At 45.2% G+C, this 21,933-nt stretch overlaps 1 protein-coding gene across 1 annotated transcript in view; it reads right to left on the bottom strand.

Moving 5' to 3' along the window:
* The window catches only part of DCC (DCC netrin 1 receptor), a 550,939-nt gene that overhangs the window by 179,882 nt on the left and 349,124 nt on the right, over positions 1 to 21,933 (bottom strand). The window contains exons 10-11 of the mRNA XM_062018865.1: positions 20,922 to 21,078; positions 11,227 to 11,381 (exon numbers count right to left, since the gene is read on the bottom strand). Of these exons, the coding sequence (XP_061874849.1) occupies positions 11,227 to 11,381; positions 20,922 to 21,078 (312 nt within the window). The remainder of the gene's footprint in view (positions 1 to 11,226; positions 11,382 to 20,921; positions 21,079 to 21,933) is intronic.

Raw genomic sequence — 21,933 nt, 5'->3', positions numbered from 1 at the left:
CTCTCAGCCTTCTCCAGCCTCAGTTCCCATAGTCCTTCCTCCTCACAGGGAAGATGCTCCAGCACCCTGAGCATCTTGCTGGCCCTGCACTGGCCTCTCTGCAGCAGTTCCCTGTCCCTCTTGAGCTGGGGAGCCCACAACTGGACACAGGACTCCAGATGAGGCCTCAGCAGGGCAGAAGGGAAGGATTAGCCACAGAGATAACCAACGCAGAAGGGGCCAATGGATCTACCTGAATTGTTTAAAGAAGTAGGCTATAGTGTATCCCCTGCTAAGCTGCAGAGGTTCAAGAGCCTGCTTTCTGTCTCAGGTCTAGTCCCTCTGTTAAATTTGTAGAAATCACAGCACAAATGGCTTTGATCACAGTTTAGGTCTCTTGACACAGCTGTCCTACAGATAAAAACTGTCTCTCTATAGAGATAGCTTTGTTTCTGATTAAATAGTTTGGAAAGAGCTTTGTACCATCATTCAGTTAAATATGATGGCATTGGATCAGCTGGAGGGACTGAGTAGGTCTCTTCCCAGTACCCATATCAGTCTTAGTGAAGTTTATTTGTGACCTGATCTAGGTGGGACCTGCTTCTGCAGGGAGGTTGCACTGGATGAGCTCTAAAAGTCCCTTCCAACCCCCGCCATTCTGTGATTCTATGGTTCTGTGATTCTATTTCATTTCCAGCTCATTACAAGTGCCCCGGCCACCTTTGTTTTAGGATAGCTGTAGGGAGACAAACACATTCCAGTGGTCTGCAGCTCATCAGACATTTTTAGATGAATCTCAGCAAAGTGACACTCCAGTTCTCTTGTCCAGAGAAAGGTCAGGCAGTGCCAAACCTCACTACCGAGTCTGCCTGGGGAAAAAACTGCCTGGTGTCTCACCAGCAGGGAGTGGAGAGGATAGCCATGCTGCCTGAGGACAGTGGCATCAAAATGCTCCCTGGACAAAGGGGCAAAGGAGATGGAGCCTGGTACAATAGAGCTTCCACATGCAACAGATTTCAGACTGGTAGAGTGACATCTTCATCACTCTCAACTGCCAGGGTAAACTCAGCCTTGGCAAGGGGGGTCAAGGGTGGTCTGTCTGCCCTACACGTACTCCTGGCTTTGGGGGACACAGGCAGGGCCACTGTGCCTCTGCATGGTTGTTTGCATCAGGGACTTAATAAATATGGAGATTTCATGTAAATGGTGCAATGCCTTGATTTACATAGTTGATTAAGACACATTCATCTCTCCTGCATTTTATTTTCTTTTTTTTCAGATAAAAGTAGCTTTAATTTTCTGCTCCTTCTCAGCAAGTCAGTCAAAGTGTTTTACTTGGCATAATGGTGCCTTTGCGTCTCAGCAAACCTGGAGTGGAATCACAAACATACTCCTAGCCAGTGAAACTTATTATTTATAAAAAGCAATGATTAGGTGACAAGCACTAAATTCCTCGTGTCAACCACTTCCACGAACCACTAAAAAGCAGGAGTGTGAGACATAAACAAACCTCAGGAACAGAAAGAAGTGCTCATTTAGAGCATTTGGGATATTTTCACTAAAGCAGATTATATCTGGTAAACATGGTCTTCACAGACATCAAAACATTTGGGGAAAATCAAAATCCCAACCAGTGACAATTTTTGTTTAGAGAGAAAAAGGAAGCAAAGTAATTCCATCGTGCTGAAACATCCAGTAATGACATTTTCAAACCAAAGGGTTTTTTTTTTGGTTTTACTAAGTAATTTTTAAATCACTTGCACCAGTTTTCACAGATTTTAGGAACTGGGTGACAGAGTGATACACATTATTCCATTAAAGCAGAAAAAAAACCCCACCCCAACCCAAAACAAAGAGGAAACCAATGACACACTGTTTCTGCTTTACTTCAAAACAAAACCTCTGGCACCCCAAATTTCCTGAGAAACACCAAACCTCTGGTCCTTGCTCTAATCCTACTGCTCTCAACCTATGTTTAAAGTGTCTGAGAAACACAACATAGTTTTAAAGAAGTACTAAGCACAAAGATAAATGATTTAATAAAACAAAATTCCCTTTCATTTCCCAAGTAGGTTCATGAAAAATAGGCAGAGGCTGTCGTGAAGAGAAGGGAACAGTTAAAAACAATAGGAAAATCATAGCATCATGGAATGGTGGGGTTGGAAGGGACCTTTAGAGATCATCCAGTCCAACCCCCCTGCAGAAGCAGCTCCCACCTAGATCAGGTCATGTAGGAACACATCCAGGAGGGTTTTGAATCCCTCCAAGGAAGGAGCCTCCACACTCTCCCTGGAAGCCTGAGTCCAGTGAAAGAGTTTTTTCTTATGTTTAAATAGAAAACATATAATTTAACACTATCTAAGATCCTTGGGAAGTATCTGTAAAAAACCCCTCACCAGGGTGTCTCTCTGTGGTAGAACGTGCAGTAGAGATATCTGTCTGACTGGACAAGGCTCAACAGGCAGGAGGAGCAGCAGTAGGTTTAGAGACAGAGGATCAGTTCATTCTCAGAATCCCACCCAAGCCAACTCCTCTGGAGCACCAGGAGTTACAACACAACTGCTTTTACTGCTTTGTTGTAACTCCCACCGGGGATGTGGCAGTCGGTACTGGGACCCTGAGGCTTCTGAAAGATCCCCTTGAAAGCCCTCAGGAATGATGAGGGTCAGGGGTATTTTTAAACCTACCAGAGCCAAAGGACTTTTTAAAAATTTCTTTTCCAGGAGGTATAAAACCCAGAAGAGAAAGTCTTTCTGGTACAGTGACACCCTTAGTGATCAGAAGGGAAACAACGCTGGGGCCTGGCACTGATGCACCATGTGCTGAATACACCAGCAATGCTCCAAGCATGAAGCCACAGAGATACCTGCTCACAGCTGCAATAGGAAGGGCCCACGGTATCACAGAATTATAACATTACTTTGCTTGGAAAAGATCTTTAAGTCCTCCTCTCACCTTGCCAAGTCCACCACTAACCCACCTCAGCACGTCAGCTCCACAGCTTTGGGATCCCTCCAGGGCTGGGGATTCCCCCACCTCCCTGGGCAGCCTGGCACAGTGTCTAATAATCCTCTTAAGGAAAAAGTTCTTCCTCATCTCCAGTTTAAACCTTCCCTCGTGCAACTTTCAGGACACTATACAAATATCCAAGACTTGTACACATTTGATATAACACGTGTCCCTCACCTGCTGAGTTTCTCCCTCTGTACATCAAGACTTAAGAAAGTGTCATAAGGGGGATGCAAAGGCATTTGAATTCAGTCTTAATTACAGCATTTCATACAGCAATATGACTTTGTAACGAGGCTGACACTTTCCAGAGCAGGCAGAGAGCTCGACAGCAAAAATAAAAACCCAAACAAAAACCCAACCGAACAAAACCCCCAAAAGAAAAGATGTTGACTGCAGTATTTCAGTTAATTAAGATGAATGATGAACACCAAGCAATTTGTGGTGCTCTAAACTGAACCCAAGAGAATCTGAAAATGAACAATTTTACTTTCTGGGTTTGATTTGGTTTTCACTTTAACTCCTAGTCCACCAAGGTGACAACAAATTCTCCCACCATTAATAAGCCCTGTCTTCCTACCTAACTCACAGGAAAGAAGGGCTTGCCTGATATTTTCAGAGGAATAAGATTCCATCATGTTCATCATTATGCTCTTTTCAGAAACAAAGGGGTGACAATGTACAGGAACAAAATGCCTCACTTAGTGCCATTGCAAGAGCCAGCTGGAATCTTTCAACTTGAGAGGGCTTCTGGAATGTTGATCAATGAGTTAAATAAACATTTCCTCGAGTCCCCTTGCAGCTTCAGAGGCAGATGGCTGCAGGAAGAACGGAGGTGGGGCAGAAAGGGAATGGAATGGCACCAGCACATAAAAGGTGGGTGCCAGGAGCATGGAGCCAGGTTGTTCTCAGTGATGGCCAAGTATAGGACAAGGGGCAATGGGTACAAGCTGGAACAGAAGAGGTTCCAAAGAAACACATGGAGGAATTTGTTCCCTATTGAGGTGAGGGAGCACTGGCAGGGGCTGCCCAGATGGGCTGTGGAGGCTCCTTCTCTGGAGACATTCCAACCCATCTGGATGAGTTCCTGTGTGCCCTGCTCTAGGTGGTGCTGCTCTGGCAGGGGGGTTGCACTGGATGAGCTTTCCAGGTCCCTTCTAACCCTTGAGATTCTGTGATTCTGAGATGCAGGGACGAAACACACTCAGTGACAGAGACTACTTGGGAAGATGTAGCTTTTTCAGGTGATATCTTTAAGAATCTGATCACAGTGGGGTTTACAGAGATGCTGGAAGAACTGACCACATGATCACCCCGACACCTTCTTATTCCTGCTTAAACAAGACATGAGAATCACTCTAAGCCTCAAGGAAGATGTGCAGAATATGTTCCTCTTATTTCCAAGCTTTTTCCAAAGTGTCTATGAAGCAGCACGTTTTCATTTTTCTCTTATTTAATCCCTCCTCGTTGCAAAGGGCCTTTACAAAAGTTTTAATTGGTCTCCCCAGGACACAGAGGGAACCACATCCTCAGCAGATGGAGTCACTGCCATCTGGCTTAAGGTACTGTACTTTGCTGCTCAAGAGAAACTGGAAGTTCAATGGGGAACAGAAAGAAAAAAAGGGGGAAAAAAGGAAAAAAGGCCATGACACTAAAGCTACCCAGAGACTGAAGAATAAACAGCGTGAGGTCATCTTTAATCTCAGTTATCAATGTTAGTAGCCTCTGTTAACCAATCTGACTGCAGTTTAAACATAACTAGAGAGCAAAAGCTGGTCGGACCATCCCTGTGGCTCATGCCAGCAGCCCCAAGGCAGCAGCAGGGAATAGCCATGGGCAGATCACATCCCAGGGGAACATGGCTCAGAGTTCCCACTAATTACAACTAATTTCTACTTCATTTGAAATTAAACCCTCTGTAGAAAGAAACCCACATGAAATGAGACAAAATGTATGGCATTATGTCCAGGGGATCCATTGCACAAGAGAGCACTAAAGCATGGCCAGGAAGATGCGTGGTCCCCTGGATCCATACTGGGGACAATTCCCACGATTCACATGTCCTAATGACCATGTCAGAAGTGTAGAATCATCTAATTGTTTGATTGGAAAAGTCTTTGAAGCTGCTGAAGTCCCAGCCCTCCCCTCACCCTGCCAAGCCCACCACTAACCCATGGCCTTCAGCACCTCAGCTCCATGGCTTTGGGATCCCTCCAGGGATGGGCATCCCCCCAGCTCCCTGGGCAGCCTGGCACAGTGCCTAACAACTCTCTCAGGAGAAAAGTTCTTCCTAACCTCCAAACTAAATCCTCCCCGGTGCAACTTGAGGCCATTTCAAATAAAAGCTTAAAAACTCCAGTAAGAAAAAAAGATGAAAAGAAAGAAGGAAAGGACAGGAAGCCAAAAGCAGGAATCAGAGACAGACAGAAAAACTGACATCACCATCTTTTCCTTTAGGTCTACTCAACTTTTAGAAAGGAAGATACGTTTCATTAAAATTTAAAGCAAGTGAAAATCTTTCCCTACCCCCCTCCCCACCTCCCCGCCCTCCCCGGCCAGTGCTCCACATAAATTACTCATAAAATTAAAGAACCATGGAAGGATGGCATAAAGTTACCCCAGGGTGTATTTTACTGAGCCATTATGGAAGAATATACACAAATGAGGAGGATATTAATGACTTCACAGAACACATTTTTCAGTACTGCTTCAGCCTTTCATCAAACGACAAGACAAAAACCACTATGGGGGCACCTCACTGGAGATGCTTATGCTTCTGCCTGCCCCAGCTCTTTTATATATGGATATATATATGAAATAGATATAAATACACAAATAACCCTGCACTTTGAATAACAGACACTGCCCAAAAGCAAAGCTGTCATTCATTACCACGACGGTCTTTTTGCATGCACAAAATTTGTCAGGGTGAGGGTGCAGAACCACACAAAGACTTGTTTTTCCTCCAGAATAATACAGGTAACATCTTTGGAAATGGATGGATGGAGAGCAGGAGCACCATGTCCTCAGTTCATGGCTTGGACAGCCGATGCAGGACAGGCTGCAGCAGGGAAGGCTCCTGATGGAGTCTGTGGCTCCCTCAGGAAATGGGACTAGCTGCAGGGCTAGTAAAAATTATTAGCTTGTCTTCCATCAGTACATGATGGTGCAGTCCCCAATCCTGGAGATATTTAAAAGCCATGTAGACAAGGTGCTGAGGGCCATGAGTTAGTGGTGGGCTTGGCAGGGTGAGGGCAGGGATTGGACTCGATGACTTGAAAGGCCCCTGACTCATTCTATGGGTCTAGGAAGGAAAGGGAAATAACAGCCCTGAAGGGTATTGTTTAAGCAGCACAGATAGAACCATCCCTGGGCATGAGGGAAAGTTATAAACTCACTGAATAGTCCAGGTTAGAAGGGATCTGGAAGTATCACCTCTTGTCAATATTTCATATTTACATTCAGGAGATGGGGAAACCAAAAGTTTCCATGATCTGCTCAAAACCCCAGAGCCTTGCCTCCAGCCGTCCCACCTCCTGAAACACAAGCTCAGCTTTTTCTGCACTCATATCCATGGCCACCTTCAGACGATTTAGCATCACTCAACAAGGGCAAGTGCAGAGTCCTACATCTCAGGAGAAAAAACCCCTTGCCCCAGGCCAGGCTGAGGGTGACCTGCTGGAGAGCAGCTCTGCAGAGATCTGGGAGTGCTGGCTGATAATAAACTGTCCATGAGCAGCAACGTGCCCTCGTGGGCAAGAAGACAATGGCAGCCTGGGAACATCAAGAAGAGTGTGGGCAGCAGGGCCAGGGAGGTTCTGCTCCCCCTCTGCTCTGCCACATCTGCTGAGGCCTCATCTGGAGTCCTGTGTCCAGTTGTGGGCTCCCCAGCTGCAGAGGGACAGGGAACTGCTGCAGAGAGGCCAGTGCAGGGCCAGCAAGATGCTCAGGGCACTGGAGCATCTTCCTTGTGAGGAAAAGCTGAGTGACGTGGGGCTGTTTAGTCTGGAGAAGAGGAGACTGAGGGGGGTGCTCATTAATATGGACAAATATCTCAATGGTACGTGTCAGGAGGTTATTGTATCCAGTGACAGGACAAGGAGTAATGGAATGAAGCTAAAACACAGAAAGGGCCATCTAAACTTATGGAGAAACTTCTTTACTCTCTGGGTGAGGGAGCCCTGGCCCAGGCTGCCCAGGGAGGGTGTGGAGACTCCTTCCTTGAAGCTCTTCAAGACCCTCTGGACATGTTCCTTCATGACCTAAGTGGAACCTGCTTCTGCAGGGGTGTTGGACTGGATGATCACTGAAGGTCCCTTCCAACCCCCACCATTCTGTGATCATTTATATCAATGGCATTTTCATCCTTGTGACTGAAAGTGGTGGCCAAAACAGCCAAATGGGGAGCAAAGACAACACTAGTGTACCCCAAAATAATCAGCATCTGACAGCAGCAGGGTCCAGTCCTGCTTGGGGACCCTCTACAGCTCCGAGAGCTGACAATTGGACACTGTCTCTGTGTTGGTGTCTAAAATGGATCTGGAAGGGGGGGTCTGACAGAGTTCTTTAGGAAATTCAATTACTCCAGCACATGTTTATTCTGCACACTTAATTTGCACAGATCAACATAGATGGAACTGATTATTGCTTGATAAAATTGTCATCTATGTGGGCTTCAAAGACATCCCTGCCTCCCCTTTCATTTTCATGTGAAATTTCACTGCATTAATTTTAATGGCCCTTTAATTTTCCATGTGGTTTTGACATTTGTGTAAGAAATGTATGTTAAAAGAGATTGCAGCTGAAATTTTGTCTATGTCTGGTTAACATTTCCTATGCAATAACGTCAAAGAATATTGTCTCTGCTGAAAAACTGGTAGCAAAAAAAAGATGAAGAAGCCACCACCAAAACAAAAGTCTTTAATAGCTTCTGGTGCAATTGCTTTAATGCAATATTGTTGCTAGGTTTTTTTTTTGCTGCTGGTTGTCTTAGTAAAAAAAAATCAGGTGCAGAAAGTCAGTGATGACAAAGGGACTGATTTCTGAGGTTAGATGCACCAGCCTGAACGGGAATTAGAAGCAATTACAGAAGTATCTAAGTGATCAAAATCAACGTCTCCCATGGAAGTCAGTTCACCCTTTGGCTGCTGCAAAAGGCTCCCTCGTTACATAAATCAAGCCCAAATGTCTGTATTTGTTTCAGAATCTCTGGTTTCAGGACCCTGGAGGTGGGGAGCACAGCTCCTCCTGGCTGTCCCCGCCATGGGGACAACCACATGGGTCAGAGGTTTGCTCCTCGCAGCATAGCACAGGGAGCAGGGAGACATATGGGGGCACAGCTGGGCTTCTCTTAAGTAGGTACAATAATACTTCCCTACCTCAGAAGGATATAGGAATTAATTATTTCTTATAAAGCCCTTAGAGATGCTGGGGTAGAAGTTGGGATTGTCAATGCACACTAAATTGATTTCACTGGAAGGGAGACGATAAGAGACGACTTTATGAGGCTGGAGTGATGCCGTCAAGATTCTTTGGGGCACACCGACATGCCTTCCTATTCATGTTCCCTTTCACCAACTAATACACACATCAGGGAGACACAGATTTATCAGGAAACTGATTTTAATTCATAATGGCTGTGAAAAGAAGTGAGCTCGTCCCACAGCAGGGAAGTGCTTTCAAAGCTTGGATGGACAATTTCAATCCTCCTTTTGCCAGAGTAGATGCGTTTCTTTATTCTCTACTACCAAGCTGCTTTAAGAGCATCTTGAGGAGCCAAAATAATAACTCACAAAGTCTCCACATGTGGTATGAAAAGATTAGACATGGCTTTAGCAGGCAGGGATTTAAATCCAGACTGATAATACTGTAGTGAAATTATATACCATAAAGGCGGAGAAAAAGTGGTTGTCGTTTACTGAAAAAGAATAAAGATGAAGAAGAAGAAATGGGGCAGGGGATGTTAATCTAGGGACAAAAACCTTCATATAAATCCAGCCCATATATTCTGGATGATTATTTCCAAAAGCTGGAACTTGTTCTGTTGATCTTTTAAACTGATTACCGAGCAAATGAATGCACTTTTGGAAACAGGCACTGACAGACATGAATTTCAGATGTCCTTTTTCATCAGCTTTTTATTCTTTAACAATGCCAGATTGCATAATACTTCTGATATTTTCAAATAATGTGGAAATTCAATTTATGTTCAGCCATGTAATTTATTGTACAATAGTTACAGCATGTTCTAAAAGACAGGCACACGGAGGCTGACTGCCTCCCAGGACTACAGAGCCTTGTTTCAAAATGATAAGATAATTTGGTCAACAGTAAAAAGCGAAAAGAAAAATGGAAAGCAATATTTTCCTCGTGCTCAAACTTGACACTTCAGAGAAAATCTGAAGTTATTAAATAAGGAAAGATATTCCAAATGTCTGCACTGAGCATTTAACAGAGCCAGAGACTTTGTGCCGTGGCAGCCTCAGACGATGACAGCAGGGGGTAGCGGTGGTTTTCACTGGGGCTTTGCCAGGGGGAAGGCATTCTCCTGACTGAAATGTTCGTTTACTTGTGTAAATATGTCTAGATGTAACATACAAAAAACACAAACACACAGAGGAATGTGTGTATGCCTGTTTGTGTGTGTCTAAGTGAAGGCAACTTACTAACAGAAGATGCTGGTGGTTAGTTGCTTAATCCCTTACTTTCAAAAGGTTCAGGTTCATAAACAGACTTTGAAGATTTCCCTCTATTTTTCCCCCCCCAAAAAAGGGCTGGTATACAACTTTGCTTATCTGTGCACATGGCAGCTTCATAACTGCAACTAAGTGCAACAAGCAGCAGAGGAACCTCAGAGCAGGAACTGAAGACGTGTCTAAAATGCAAAGCCACCCATAAAAACACTGTGTGACACATCTCAGGTGATATTTCACTAACACCCCCCTACTCTGGGGGATTTGGCAAGTGATGACAGGGAGTAAAATTCATGTTTCACAATAAACAAAGCTGGAGATGCAAAACTACAGAATAATATCTGTCGAAAGGTCCCTTTTCCCCTTGTTCACAACACCCCTTGCCTGGCCTGGGGAAGTTAAACACGCTGCTCCTGGCTCTAAGAAACTCTTTTCTTGGGGCTCAGCTGAGCTGTACAAGGAATGGAACAGTACAAAAGCCACCTCAAGCCACCTGCAGAGGCTCGGCTTATCACAGGATTTGCTTCCAAGCTCTTCTTCTCCTCCAACCTCCCTAGAGAGAACATTCCCACCTCCTCTACCTGCCCCCAGCAACAAGCCACCTGCGGCAACGAATCAAGAAAACACATTTCAGGGTTTACCAGCACAGCTGTTATCTTCACACAAGGAAGGGTTTTCAGACAAATATTGCCTTCCAGTTACATTTCTGTACGTGGCAACGTGTGACAATGTAAAACAGTTTCTGTGATTCTGTTCAGCATGAGACTTCCCACCTTATTAGAGAGGGGGATTGTATTCTGGCCAACATTACTGGTGGAGAATAAAAGCAGCTCAGACTACCACCGACCACCCCGACAATCCACCAAAGTAGTCCAGTGTCCCTCAGTGAGAGACACCACACTCACCTCTGTGCTGAGACCTAGTCAATCCTTCTAAAATAATGAGTTTTTCTATGGAAGGGCTCATATAATGTTTCAATCCTCTGTCTGTAACAGGCTTTCTTGGGCTTTCCAAGTGAGATAAAATGCAATAGGGCAAACTCAACCAGAAATTTCTCTTCTCTATCAAGACCAGGTGTGTGCAAGATACAGAGAGAGAAAAGAGTCTACTGAAAGGTTCCACTTTTTCCAAAGTGGAAACTCCCCCAAGTTTAGTGCCAAACACCAGCTAATAGAAAATAGTGTCTTTTAAACACTAATAAGCCAAAATGTTTACTCTGGTGAAAAGGTTTTGTGTCTTTCAGTAAGTTTATCATGTTTCCTGTTAAAAAAGCAACTCTTTAAGTGCAGTAGCACAGGTTTTGGTGCCACTTGTGCTGTCACAGAAGATGGGATGTGTGATCATCAAAGCCAAACCAAGCGACACCACACACTGCTGGGAACAAAATGGGGAGAAACCCTACAGGCTGAGGAAAGGTTCTGTTTGCCATACACTGGGACCACGCCACATTTGCTAAGAGGAGCTGTCTGAAAACCTTAACCCAAGGCACTGAGCTGCAGTGCACCGCTGACACCCACACCCAGACCTGTCTCCTGAGCACACTCACGTTCTGGCTGCGTGGCAACCTTGACGGGCTGAGAGCTCTCTCCTGGTCCCCACTCGTTGTATGCTGCCACTCGGAAGGTGTAAGTCTCCTCTGGCCTCAGGTTGCCCACGGTAAGCTGAAGGGTCCCAGGCTGAGATGTGTTGACTGCACGTTCCCTAAAAGAAACCAAAAGAAACCACTTTAAAATGCGTTTGGGTCTTAAGAGCGAGGTGTGATCGCTTTTCAAACGTCAGTTTCAGGCTCGTGTTTCTATAGGTTTGTGGGTTTTTGTTACTATTTAACTTGAAAAAACCTAATTCAAGTAATAGATCCCACTGGGAATGCTGCAAATGCTACAAAAAGTACTTGTACTGTAACACTCCATAAGGTATAACATATACTGGTTCTTTGCCTTTCTGAACAGAAGGGAAAAGGAAAATTGATGGAAAGAAATGGCTATTTGCTGAAGGAACACATCTCTCTGAAATGCACATTGGGCTGTAAACACCCAGATAATGACAACTGGGTTTGGATTGCTCATGGGATTGTTTTGTCTAGAAAACACCTCCAAGATCATCAAGTTCCAACCCTCCCCTCACCCTGCCCAGCCCAGCACTGACCCACAGCCCTCAGCACCTCAGCCCCACGGCTCTGGGATCCCTCCAGGGCTGGGCACTGCCCCAGCTCCCTGGGCAGCCTGGCACAGGGGCTGACACCCCTCTCAAGGAAACAGTTCTGCCTCAGCTCCAGCCTCAGCCTCCCCTGGGGCAACTGCAGCCCATTGCCTCTTGTCCTGTCACTTTTTCACTCGGGAGAAGAGATTGATCCCACACTCTAGTCAGGGAGTTTCAGAGAGCTCTTATGTCTCTTATGTCTCTTATGTCTCTTATGTCTCTTATGTCTCTTATGTCCCCTCAGCCTCCCCTTCTCCAGGCTGAACGCCCCCAGGGCCCTTATCTGCTTCCCATTAGACTTCCCTTCTCCAGGCCCAGTGCCCTTCTTTTTTGGACAAGAAACAATGCACCTCACTATTGCCTGCACCAGTCAGGTTTCTGTTTCTGCAGCAGTTTCCTATCACTGAGCCATGGCCAAAAATGCAATTGATCCTCCTCCATCAGCTTCTTCCAGTGCCAAGTCCCCTGGGTAACTGGCCAGTGGTGGTCCACAGAGTAAAGGTACAGACTGGACATTGGGAGGAGGCAGCTCCTTGTCTGAGGACATGCACAAGACATCATCCTCCCATGGGGACAAGAGCCATATGATGTTTCGTGGCACCATAAGCATCCTGAGCTAAAGAGGTACCTGCTCCCAGGCACAGGCCTCTTGGGCAAAGCTCTGCCTGGCTGGGGCTTTGTGCTACTCGGTGAGAGAAACCATTGGTGAGAAAGATAGAGACATAGAGTCATTAAGGGGGGATTATCCTGGAAGAACACAAGCCCTAAACAGTAAAGCAGGGTTTAAATTGGATGAAATCACAGTCATTTCATGGACAATCTGCAAACAGAAGTAGGTAAAATTGCTTTTGTAACTGATTTACTATGGGTGGTGTGCCTCAGTCATCCACTAGAAGCCCTCTGAAAAGCTAACAATAACAAAAAGAGAGATTTCATGCTGCAGGAAGAAAGTCATTAAAGACCAAAAACATCTAATTGTCAAACTTTGTGTAGTGCTGCTGAGGATCTCTGGGCTGCAAAACGCACGGCAGCAATTCAAAGAGCAGAGATTATAGTTCCTTTGGGGAATTTTGCCTCCAAATGTAATTTCTCAGACCAAAGAACAGCCCTGTCCTCCAAGTGCCAGTCTCCACCACCACACTGGCACCCCAAGGACTGACTGAACAGAACTTGGGTGGAGGGCCCTGGGGATACATGATCAGATTGTGCTGTAGCAGAGACAGTGAGAGTATAATCACAGAATCCCAGACTGGTGGGGGCTGGAAGGGCCCTGTAGAGCTACTCCAGTCCAACCCCTTGCTAAAGCAGGTTCCCCTTGATCAGGGGGCACAGGAACATGTCCAGGTGGGTTTGGGAACCTCCCAAGAAGGAGCCTTCATACCCTTCCTGAGCAGCCTGGGCCAGGGCTCCCTCACCTCAGCACCAAAGGAGCTTTTCCTTGTCTTCAAGTGGACCTTTTTCTATTTCAACCATTACCCCTTGTCCTGTCACTGGGCACCACAGGAAAAAAAGACTAGCCTGATCCTCTCAACACACACTGTTTAGGTTTTTATCAGCACTGATGAAGTTCCCTCTCATCTTTCTCTTCTCCAGGCTGAACAGCTCCGGGTCCTGCAGGCATTCCTCACCAGAGATACGTTCCAATCCCCACAGCATCCTGGTAGCCCTGTACTGGCATCTATCCAGCAGTTCCCCTGAACTAGAGAGTTTTGTCTCTTACTGCTCGGGGTTCCTATATCTTAAAAGGTTTGTATGTTAACTGTTCAGTTCAGATGTTGCTGCCTGTCTGATCTGCCTGCAGCATCCGTTGCTTTCACACTTGGATGGTCGGTTACAAATCCGTTGGAGCTGTCTTCGATGCAACTGGGCTCCTACTGCTACAGCTTGCAAGCAGAAACCAGAGACAAGAGGCAAGAGAATAAAATCAGCCAGGTTGGTCAAGCCCAGCTCAGCTTGCCCAATTAGAGCAAAGTCTGTGCCTGCCAATGTCTTTGCTGGGAGCAGCTGCTATCCAAGCCTCTGCTTTTGTGTTACGAAGTGTGACAGAAACCCTTTCTACTGCAATAGAGACAGTGTCCAGTGCTAGGACAAGGGACAACAGGTACAGGCTGGAACACAGGCAGTGCCCCTGGCACAGGAGGAGAAACTCCTTTGGTGCTGAGGTGAGGGAGCCCTGACCCAGGCTGCCCAGGGAGGGTGTGGAAGCTCCTTCTCAGGAGGTTTCCAAACCCACCTGGAATTGTTCCTGTGCCCCTTGAGCGAGGGGAACCTGATTTAGCAGGGGCTTGGGTTGGATGAGCTCTGCAGGGCTCTTCTAACACCCACAATTCTGGGATTCTGTGGTTCTATGAAAACAAAATATGCCCAGTGATTCCCACTTGCAGGATGATGAGTCTGTTGGCAACTGTATCTCATTGCATACATCTTTTCTTTAACAGCCAAACAGCAACAACACCCTCCTTCAATTCCAAAACATTCAGAAAATAAGGAGGAGAAGGTAAATGAGATGATGTGATTAAGGAACACTGAAGCTTCTGAGATCGCATTTGAAAGTGATTGCTAATTAAAGCACTTGTTTGGATGTTTCCAAATAGCTGAGGCTGGGATGTGACACATATATAAAAGTCTGGAAAAGTGCAGTGCTTATTTTTCTGGCAAAGGACAGAAATATCTGGTTATTCCCCTGGCACAGAGCTCCTGCTCACAGGTTTCTGGAATTCTGGCATCCAGGTGATCAGTTCATACCCAAATGAGTCCATTGCCTTCAATCTATCAAATAGCCCCTGACTCTTGCTTTTCTGGTTTCTGTGATATCCCATGGCAATGTAATTATTGAGCTGTGAGGAAAAAAGCGTCCTTTTTGGTTAAACAAGCTGCCTGACAATGTCACACCTTGCAGTGATCTGTGACACTGCAAACCCTCCGTCTAGCAAAGAGAACAAATTCCTTAGGAATACAACAGTCCTACAGTTGCCTTTGTAAAATAGGTCTCTAAACCACATCAGATGGATGAGGTGAAACATGTGGCTGCCTTTCTCTCCTCAGCTCCAGCGACCTGCCCTGCTGACACACTCTCAGGCTTGAAGTTAGGCAAGATGAGCATCACCCAGATCCAAAGCCCGCCTTCTGCACGTGCTTACCAGTGAGGGCTCAATGTGCTATGGCTGCAGGAATAACCTAAAAAAAGCACCAAACATCCTGGAATCAGGCACCTTTACATTTGGGGTTTTCCTTTTTCAAGCCTTTCTTGGCCATAAATTACAGTCTAAAAATAAAAGACCTTGACTGAAGTCATCCACTTTATTGTAGAGCAGAGGCTTCGACATGTAATTTCCAGTGACTGAAGATCATGTTACATTACGGTATCAACATGTAAAAGAAGATAATTACAGTCCCCATATATCTCTTAGGTGTGTAACAAATGCTTTTATAATGTTTCAAACACCTAATTAGTTACTTCAAGTAAGACAAGTCATGTTAATGCTCCTTGCTGTGAAATGAATACTATTAGTTTTAAAATGGATGGACTTTACTACCTCGAGTTCTTTTTTTTTAAGCTCCCATTATCATTCTCCCACAAAATCACATAAAGCCCTTGGTTATTACAAGCAGACCTCAAAACTAATGCAAACAGATTATCTGGGAGTGATGTTTTAGAACTTTAGCTGAATTCTGAAGATGGGCTTTAATCAGATACAAGTTTTTGTATTCCATTAAGTGGTCCCTCTATTCATATCTTCATTCTGCAACATGGAGGAAGCTAATCTGGGAAATCTATTAGCTTGTGACTATCTGTGAATTTATCAATTTGTTACTGAAAACAAGTTCTAGTGAATATTCAACTACGAATAAAACTGGTCCCAATCTCACAAGAGAGTCCTTCATCAAAGACTTTTATGTTCAGCTGCAGCGCTGCTGATTTCCAGGGCCATTTTCTGCTTTTCTGTTTTTTTCTTTGGAGATCAGAGCACTTAATTTCATTTATTGGAGAAAAATAGTTGCTAACAGTCAGGGAGAGGTACAAATGAGGACCCACTATGTAAGCCAACTTCGTATTTCAAAGGTTGCAATCAAACCTTGAACAATATCTTGGGTTTCTGTGTCCCACTTAAAATGCTGAACAGAAATATACAGCCATGAAAACGACCTGAGTGAGGGGACAGAGGGACCCTCAGCAAGTTCCCTGCTGGCACCAAACTGGGAGCACTGGCTGATGCACCAGAGGCTGTGCTGCCAGTCAGTGAGAGCTGGGCAGGCTGAGAGTTCGGCACAGAGGAACCTGCTGAGGTTCAACAAGGGCAAAGGCAGAGTCCTGCAGCTGGGGAGGAACAACCCCCTGCCCCAGGCCAGGCTGGGGGTGACCTGCTGGAGAGCAGCTCTGCAGAGACAGACCTGGCAGTGCTGGCTGATAATAAACTGACCATGAGCAGCAACGTGCCCTCGTGGGCAAGAAGCCAATGGCAGCCTGGGGGCATCCAGCAGAGTGTGGGCAGCAGGGCCAGGGAGGTTCTGCTCCCCCTCTGCTCTGCCACATCTGCTGAGGCCTCATCTGGAGTCCTGTGTCCAGTTGTGGGCTCCCCAGCTGCAGAGGGACAGGGAACTGCTGCAGAGAGGCCAGTGCAGGGCCAGCAAGATGCTCAGGGCACTGGAGCATCTTCCTTCTGAGGAAAGGCTGCAGGACCTGGGGCTGTTTAGTCTGGAGAAGAGGAGATTTACCACTATATAAATGGTGAGTGTCAAGATATTGGAGCATCCCTTTTTTCTGTTGTATCCAGTGACAGGACAAGGGGTGATGGAAATGGATTTAAATGGAACATAAACAGTTCCATTTAAACACATGGAAAAGTAGAATTATTTTAAACCTCTGGACAAGTAATTAAACCAGCTTCGAGATTACATTTGAGGAGTTTTCTGGTTTAGAGACAGATAAGACCAAATTGGCAAAAATAAGCAATGCTGCTTTCTTTGTCATGACTTATGCACTACCACATAAATATCAAGTGCCTGTGTGAATCAATGCTCCCTCATTGAGGAGCCAACCATCAGGGACAGATGGCAAGAGGGAACAAACAGTGAGACCCAGAGCAAATCCCAACACCAAAATCATATCAAAACTGAGACCTGCCTGTGGATTGAACTATCCAATCTGTCCCACTCTGCAAATACTCAGAATGGAAAACATTTATACCCTCAGTCAGTTTGCAATTAAATGTGGGCAATATCCAGACAAAGACATAGCTGATTTGGAAAGGGCTTAAGGAGGGAGATGGATCCTAGGTTTCACACTTGAAAGTTACCTCTAGCTAATAAAAATAACAGTTAATCAAACTCAGAGTTTCAACAGCGTGTGGATGTGAGAGATGCTGCAGCTCTGCCCTCAGAGCCCTCAAGGATGGCCTCATTCCTGAGAGATCACCATCTGGGCAGTATCTCAGCAATAAAATGGGAAATAAACCAAAAAGGCAGAGAGCAATCCCTTACATTGTTGAGGTCTGTGTTTTTAACCTTTTCTGTGACCTTATTAATTTGGAATAAAAGAGATCATTGTTTTATTCCAAGTGTGTTTACAGCATCAAGTGAAACCTTAAACAGCTTCTTTCTCTCTGCAACAGATCTCCTGGTTGGCAGCATGGACCTTTATGGTCTTTGGGTGTGTACATGTGTATACCTTTAAGAGTGATATCCATCAAAACTCATGCATTATGTTCTACTATTTCATTCCACTGTATTTAAACAGAAAATAAGCACAATCAAACGTGTGCTAAGAGTTAGGTACTCACTAACAGATCCTCTACATAAAATTCTTTCTTTCTGCTCATTTTTTCATCAGCACTCTGCTCTTGTCATCGAACATTACGGAATATCTCATTTTCAAGTTTCAACCAGCAGCTTCTCTGAGTGCATGTGTATTGGCTGTTTATTTCCCAACAAAGTTAAGGTTTGTTTCATCCTTTTCTGAGAAACTTGCCTTTTACCTTTAGGTGCACTTTCCAATCACCCTTATCAGCAAGCAAAACCATTTGTTCCCACGCAGGATGCTTAGCTGAGCATGAAGATTAAAGAGCATTCCATCAGAAGGGCTCTGCTGATTAAGCTACAGCAAATAAGTGCAATCGCTTCCAAAAGAGGTTTCTTTGAAAGGGCTGAGCTGAAAAACCCTTCTCAGAGAGTTCAAAACACAGGAGGCTATTTTTCCAGAGAGCCCCAGAAACGGCCACGTGCCCTGTGTGTTGTGTCGGGCCTCAGTGATGCTGCCAGCTGTCATGCAAACCCTCCCTTCTCCCCTACCAGGGAAGATCATCTTACACCAGACTTACAGTAATTTCTCTGACAACTCCTTTCCGTCCCCGAGGTTAATGTCAAATCCAATACTTATTTTTGCAAGCAGAAAAACAGCTCTTTGGTTAAAACAATGTGTAATGGATAAACAACTCAAAAAAGTTTCCACAGCGGCTTTGTTTTCTTTCCCTTTAAGGAAAACCACATCAATTTTATCTCACAGTTGGAAAGTTTGCAGGACTACAGGTGCATGTTCTCAAGTTTTAAACTGCAGGTAGTTATTTTGAGTCTCTTGCTGGAGGGGGGATAGCAAAGCTTTTGTTTTATCTATTTATTTCTTTAGTTGTTTTAACAGAGAGACCAGTTTCCTGCAGGAGACTCTTTAAGGAAGCATGTGTCCCGTTGGGTTTGGGATTAAGGCATCGCTCTGACATTCAGGACTTTGAGCAGCACCACAGAAATTATGGAAGAGGAATTATTTTGAAGTGTAAGGGAACCTGGACTGGGCTCTTTTTACATCCTTTTTCATCTGAAGCACCGCTATTTAAAGGCCTCCTGTAAGAGCATTGGTATTTTCTCCTCACTGCTAAACAAAAAGGCTTAGTTACTACCTACCTCAGTCCAGTTGTGGGTGGTAACTCTGATGTTTTTAAGGCAGTTAAAATAAGTGAGATGTGGTTACAGCCGTGGCCTCTGGCACTGCCACGTCATGGGCACTTCATGCCCATCAACAAACCTTAAAGCATGTTATAAATGTAAAGAGATGAGAATGCCCAGGCACAACACAGGGCCCCTGTTCCATTGCTACTGGTGGTAATGGCTGTAGGACCCAGATGTGCAAAAATCTTGGATCCAGCCGTGTGGACCCCGGTTTGGTACCCAAAATGGGCATGACAAGGAGCCCCTGAGCATCTTCACTTCCCACTGAACTCATTCATTGCCCTTTTAGCACCAAAATGCACTTCTAGGGCCAATTAATATCTTCCCTGAGTGTCTTATAACCACCAGTAAACTGCCTTCTTGATCTTCTGGTGAGGTGGCATTCTCACTTCATACACCACAGTCACAACTGGAGACTCAATCTGATGCAGGATGGAGACCTGAATTCTGAGGCTCCATGCCCGTTCCTGTTTCTCCTTCTCTGCTCACAGTCAGGCTCAGAGGGATTTGTGAAAGGTGAGATGCCCATATCTGAGCTGTGAACCAAACCTCAACAAGTCAGACTCCTACCTCAGGTTTTCATTACCAACTTTCCCTGCTGCCTACGTGCCACTTATCCCACAAATGACACTCTGCTGAGAAAGACACTTGCCTCCAGCACTGGCCTCAAAAATGCCAACTTGAATTTAAGAGCTTTTTTTTATAGAGGGAGAATGTGTTTCACACTCATCTCAGGTGTTTTGGGTGTTGTGTCCTTTTGGGTGTTGTGTCCTTTCAGGCTGCTCAGCTGGAACAGATGGACACACATCTCTGTCTCAGAGTGTCTGCCTCTTGCAGCAGGTACTGCTGCTGCAGATATCAATGTCTACAAGTACCGAAACAAATCTAAGAAAATCATGCATAGAATCATAGAATTGGTTGGAAAGAACTTCTAAGCTCGTTGAGTCAAACTGTTCCCCCAGCACTGCCACAGCCACCACTAACCCATGTCCCTCAGCCCCAAAGCTACACTGGGATCCCTCCAGGGATGGGGACTGCACCACTGCCCTGCGCAGCCTGGGACAGGGATGGACAGTCCTTGGGGGAAGAAATGGTTATCTAGCTATAAAAGAAAGCTGGACTTTGTTGAAGATTAATATGAGAAGCTTATGAATGTCCAGGCAGTGGCAGGACATTTTGCCTATAAGACTGAAGTGTTTTGGATGAAGGATAAGCCCATGCTGTGGCAAAGGGGAGCTCACTTTGGGTATTGTGGGATCCCACTTTCTTGGCTGTCATAAATCCAATACACATCCACTCAGTTAAATACAGATACATATCTGAGTCTCCTCAGAAGCTGAGCTGACATCAGCACCCAGACAAGTACTAGTCACTATCTGGTAGGTCAAGAGTATCATAAGAGCAGGCTCATAAGAGCAGGCCAGGATGCTTTGAGTTCTTCATAATGATGCACAGGAAGAGAAAAGTACAAGGTTTTTCTCAGGCATAAAATAATTTACGAAGTAAGGAATGTAAAGCAAAACCTAAGTAAAGAGGCAGTACCATTTTGAGTGGGAAAGGGGCACTTACAATGAGAAGTCATACAGACATGAAACAATATATGGCTCCATTATCACAAAAGAGCTATCTGCTCTACAGTTCTAATCTGCACGGCTAGAGCAGCCCAGCCTGGTCCACTGTATTTGCAATCATGTCAAATCCTCACAACCCACTTTCCTGGCTGTTTTCAAGGTCCTACATCATCTGCACTGCTCTAAAAGCAGTCTTCTTCGGTTGGTTAGGGCTCAACAAATTCACCTCTGCCAGCAATTACAAAGGACATTTGAGCCTCTTTCTTCAGAGGAAGATGAAGGGTAAAATACGGAGTTAACAAGATTCATAGACATCTCTGCCAACACAAATGGTCCCTCACACCAAGACAACGAGCACTATTATGTAAATATTGATATGTTGCCTACAAAAAAAACCGTAGCAACAAAAGGCATTTCTAGCTTCACACTTACCTTGAGGAGAAGAACATAAGGTTGAGAACCATTTGCAAGCTATCTGTAAAGACCTCAGGATCTCTCAGGCAGAGGTAACCCACAGTCTGCTGATGCCTACCTGTTGACACCATCCCTGGAGAAGAAGACTGTGTAGGTCTGGACACTGCCTCTCGCTTCTGCAGGCGGGCGCCAGCTGAGACGGACAAATCGGCTGGAGACCAAAACAGGGACCACATCTCGGGGGGCAGAGGGGAGGACACTGGAACTTGGGACAGCTGGAGGGGAAGGAGAGGAGTCAGTCAGAGAGGCTGCTGGCATGGGAGTGTCAGGGGGTGTGGGAGGTGCTGTGGTGGCCACAGCTGAGGTGTTACGGAACAGAGGGCCAAGGTTGCATGGAATAAACATGAATAAGGTGACAGGGGATGAGAGAGAGAGAGAGAAAACTAACAGTAAAATCACACGTTAAAGCACACCATCCTGAAACATCCTCTAAAGAGAACAACAAAGAGCAAAACTTGAACCTACTTCCATAGGATACTTGGGAGTTATTCCTTGTACGAGACATCAGTATATTCCTTTGTTCCCCATCATTTCACTCGTTTTGTCCCTTGTGCTCCAAGCAACAGGAGTATTTAACCCCATAGACAAGCGATAACTGACCACTCAAAGCTTGAAGCTTATAAACTGATGGTTTTGGGAAGAGCAGAAATTAAGTAAGGTGCTTAAGTAGATGGCTTATTAGCTAATTGAATCGAAACAGGATAAAAGAAAATAGTGACATTCAGTATTAACGCCATTCCCCACAGAAAAGTGTTTTATGAGCAAAACCCCGACATGCCTATACTGCAGATTCAAGCACTAAATTTCAGCTTAGAAAAGTATTTCGTCACAGAGTGTAAAGGTTTGGTTGTTGCCCACTGAATCCGTGTGAAAATTTGCCCACAACAATTATAAATGGAGGCCATACGTTTTTCTTAACCGTACTTTAAGTGATCAGCTGCTTCTTGATTTAGCACCTGCATAGTATGGGGCTTCCACAGCCACCTAACTGTCTCCAAGGGCAAACATGATGCACAGGGTTTGATATCCCAGCCCACATAGCCCCTGGAAAACGGCTTTTTACCATCAGT

This window comes from Colius striatus, chromosome Z (genome assembly GCF_028858725.1).
Source record: "Colius striatus isolate bColStr4 chromosome Z, bColStr4.1.hap1, whole genome shotgun sequence".
NCBI lineage: Eukaryota > Metazoa > Chordata > Aves > Coliiformes > Coliidae > Colius > Colius striatus.
Note: the sequence above shows the minus strand (reverse complement) of the source record. Positions and strands in the feature narration are given on the sequence as shown.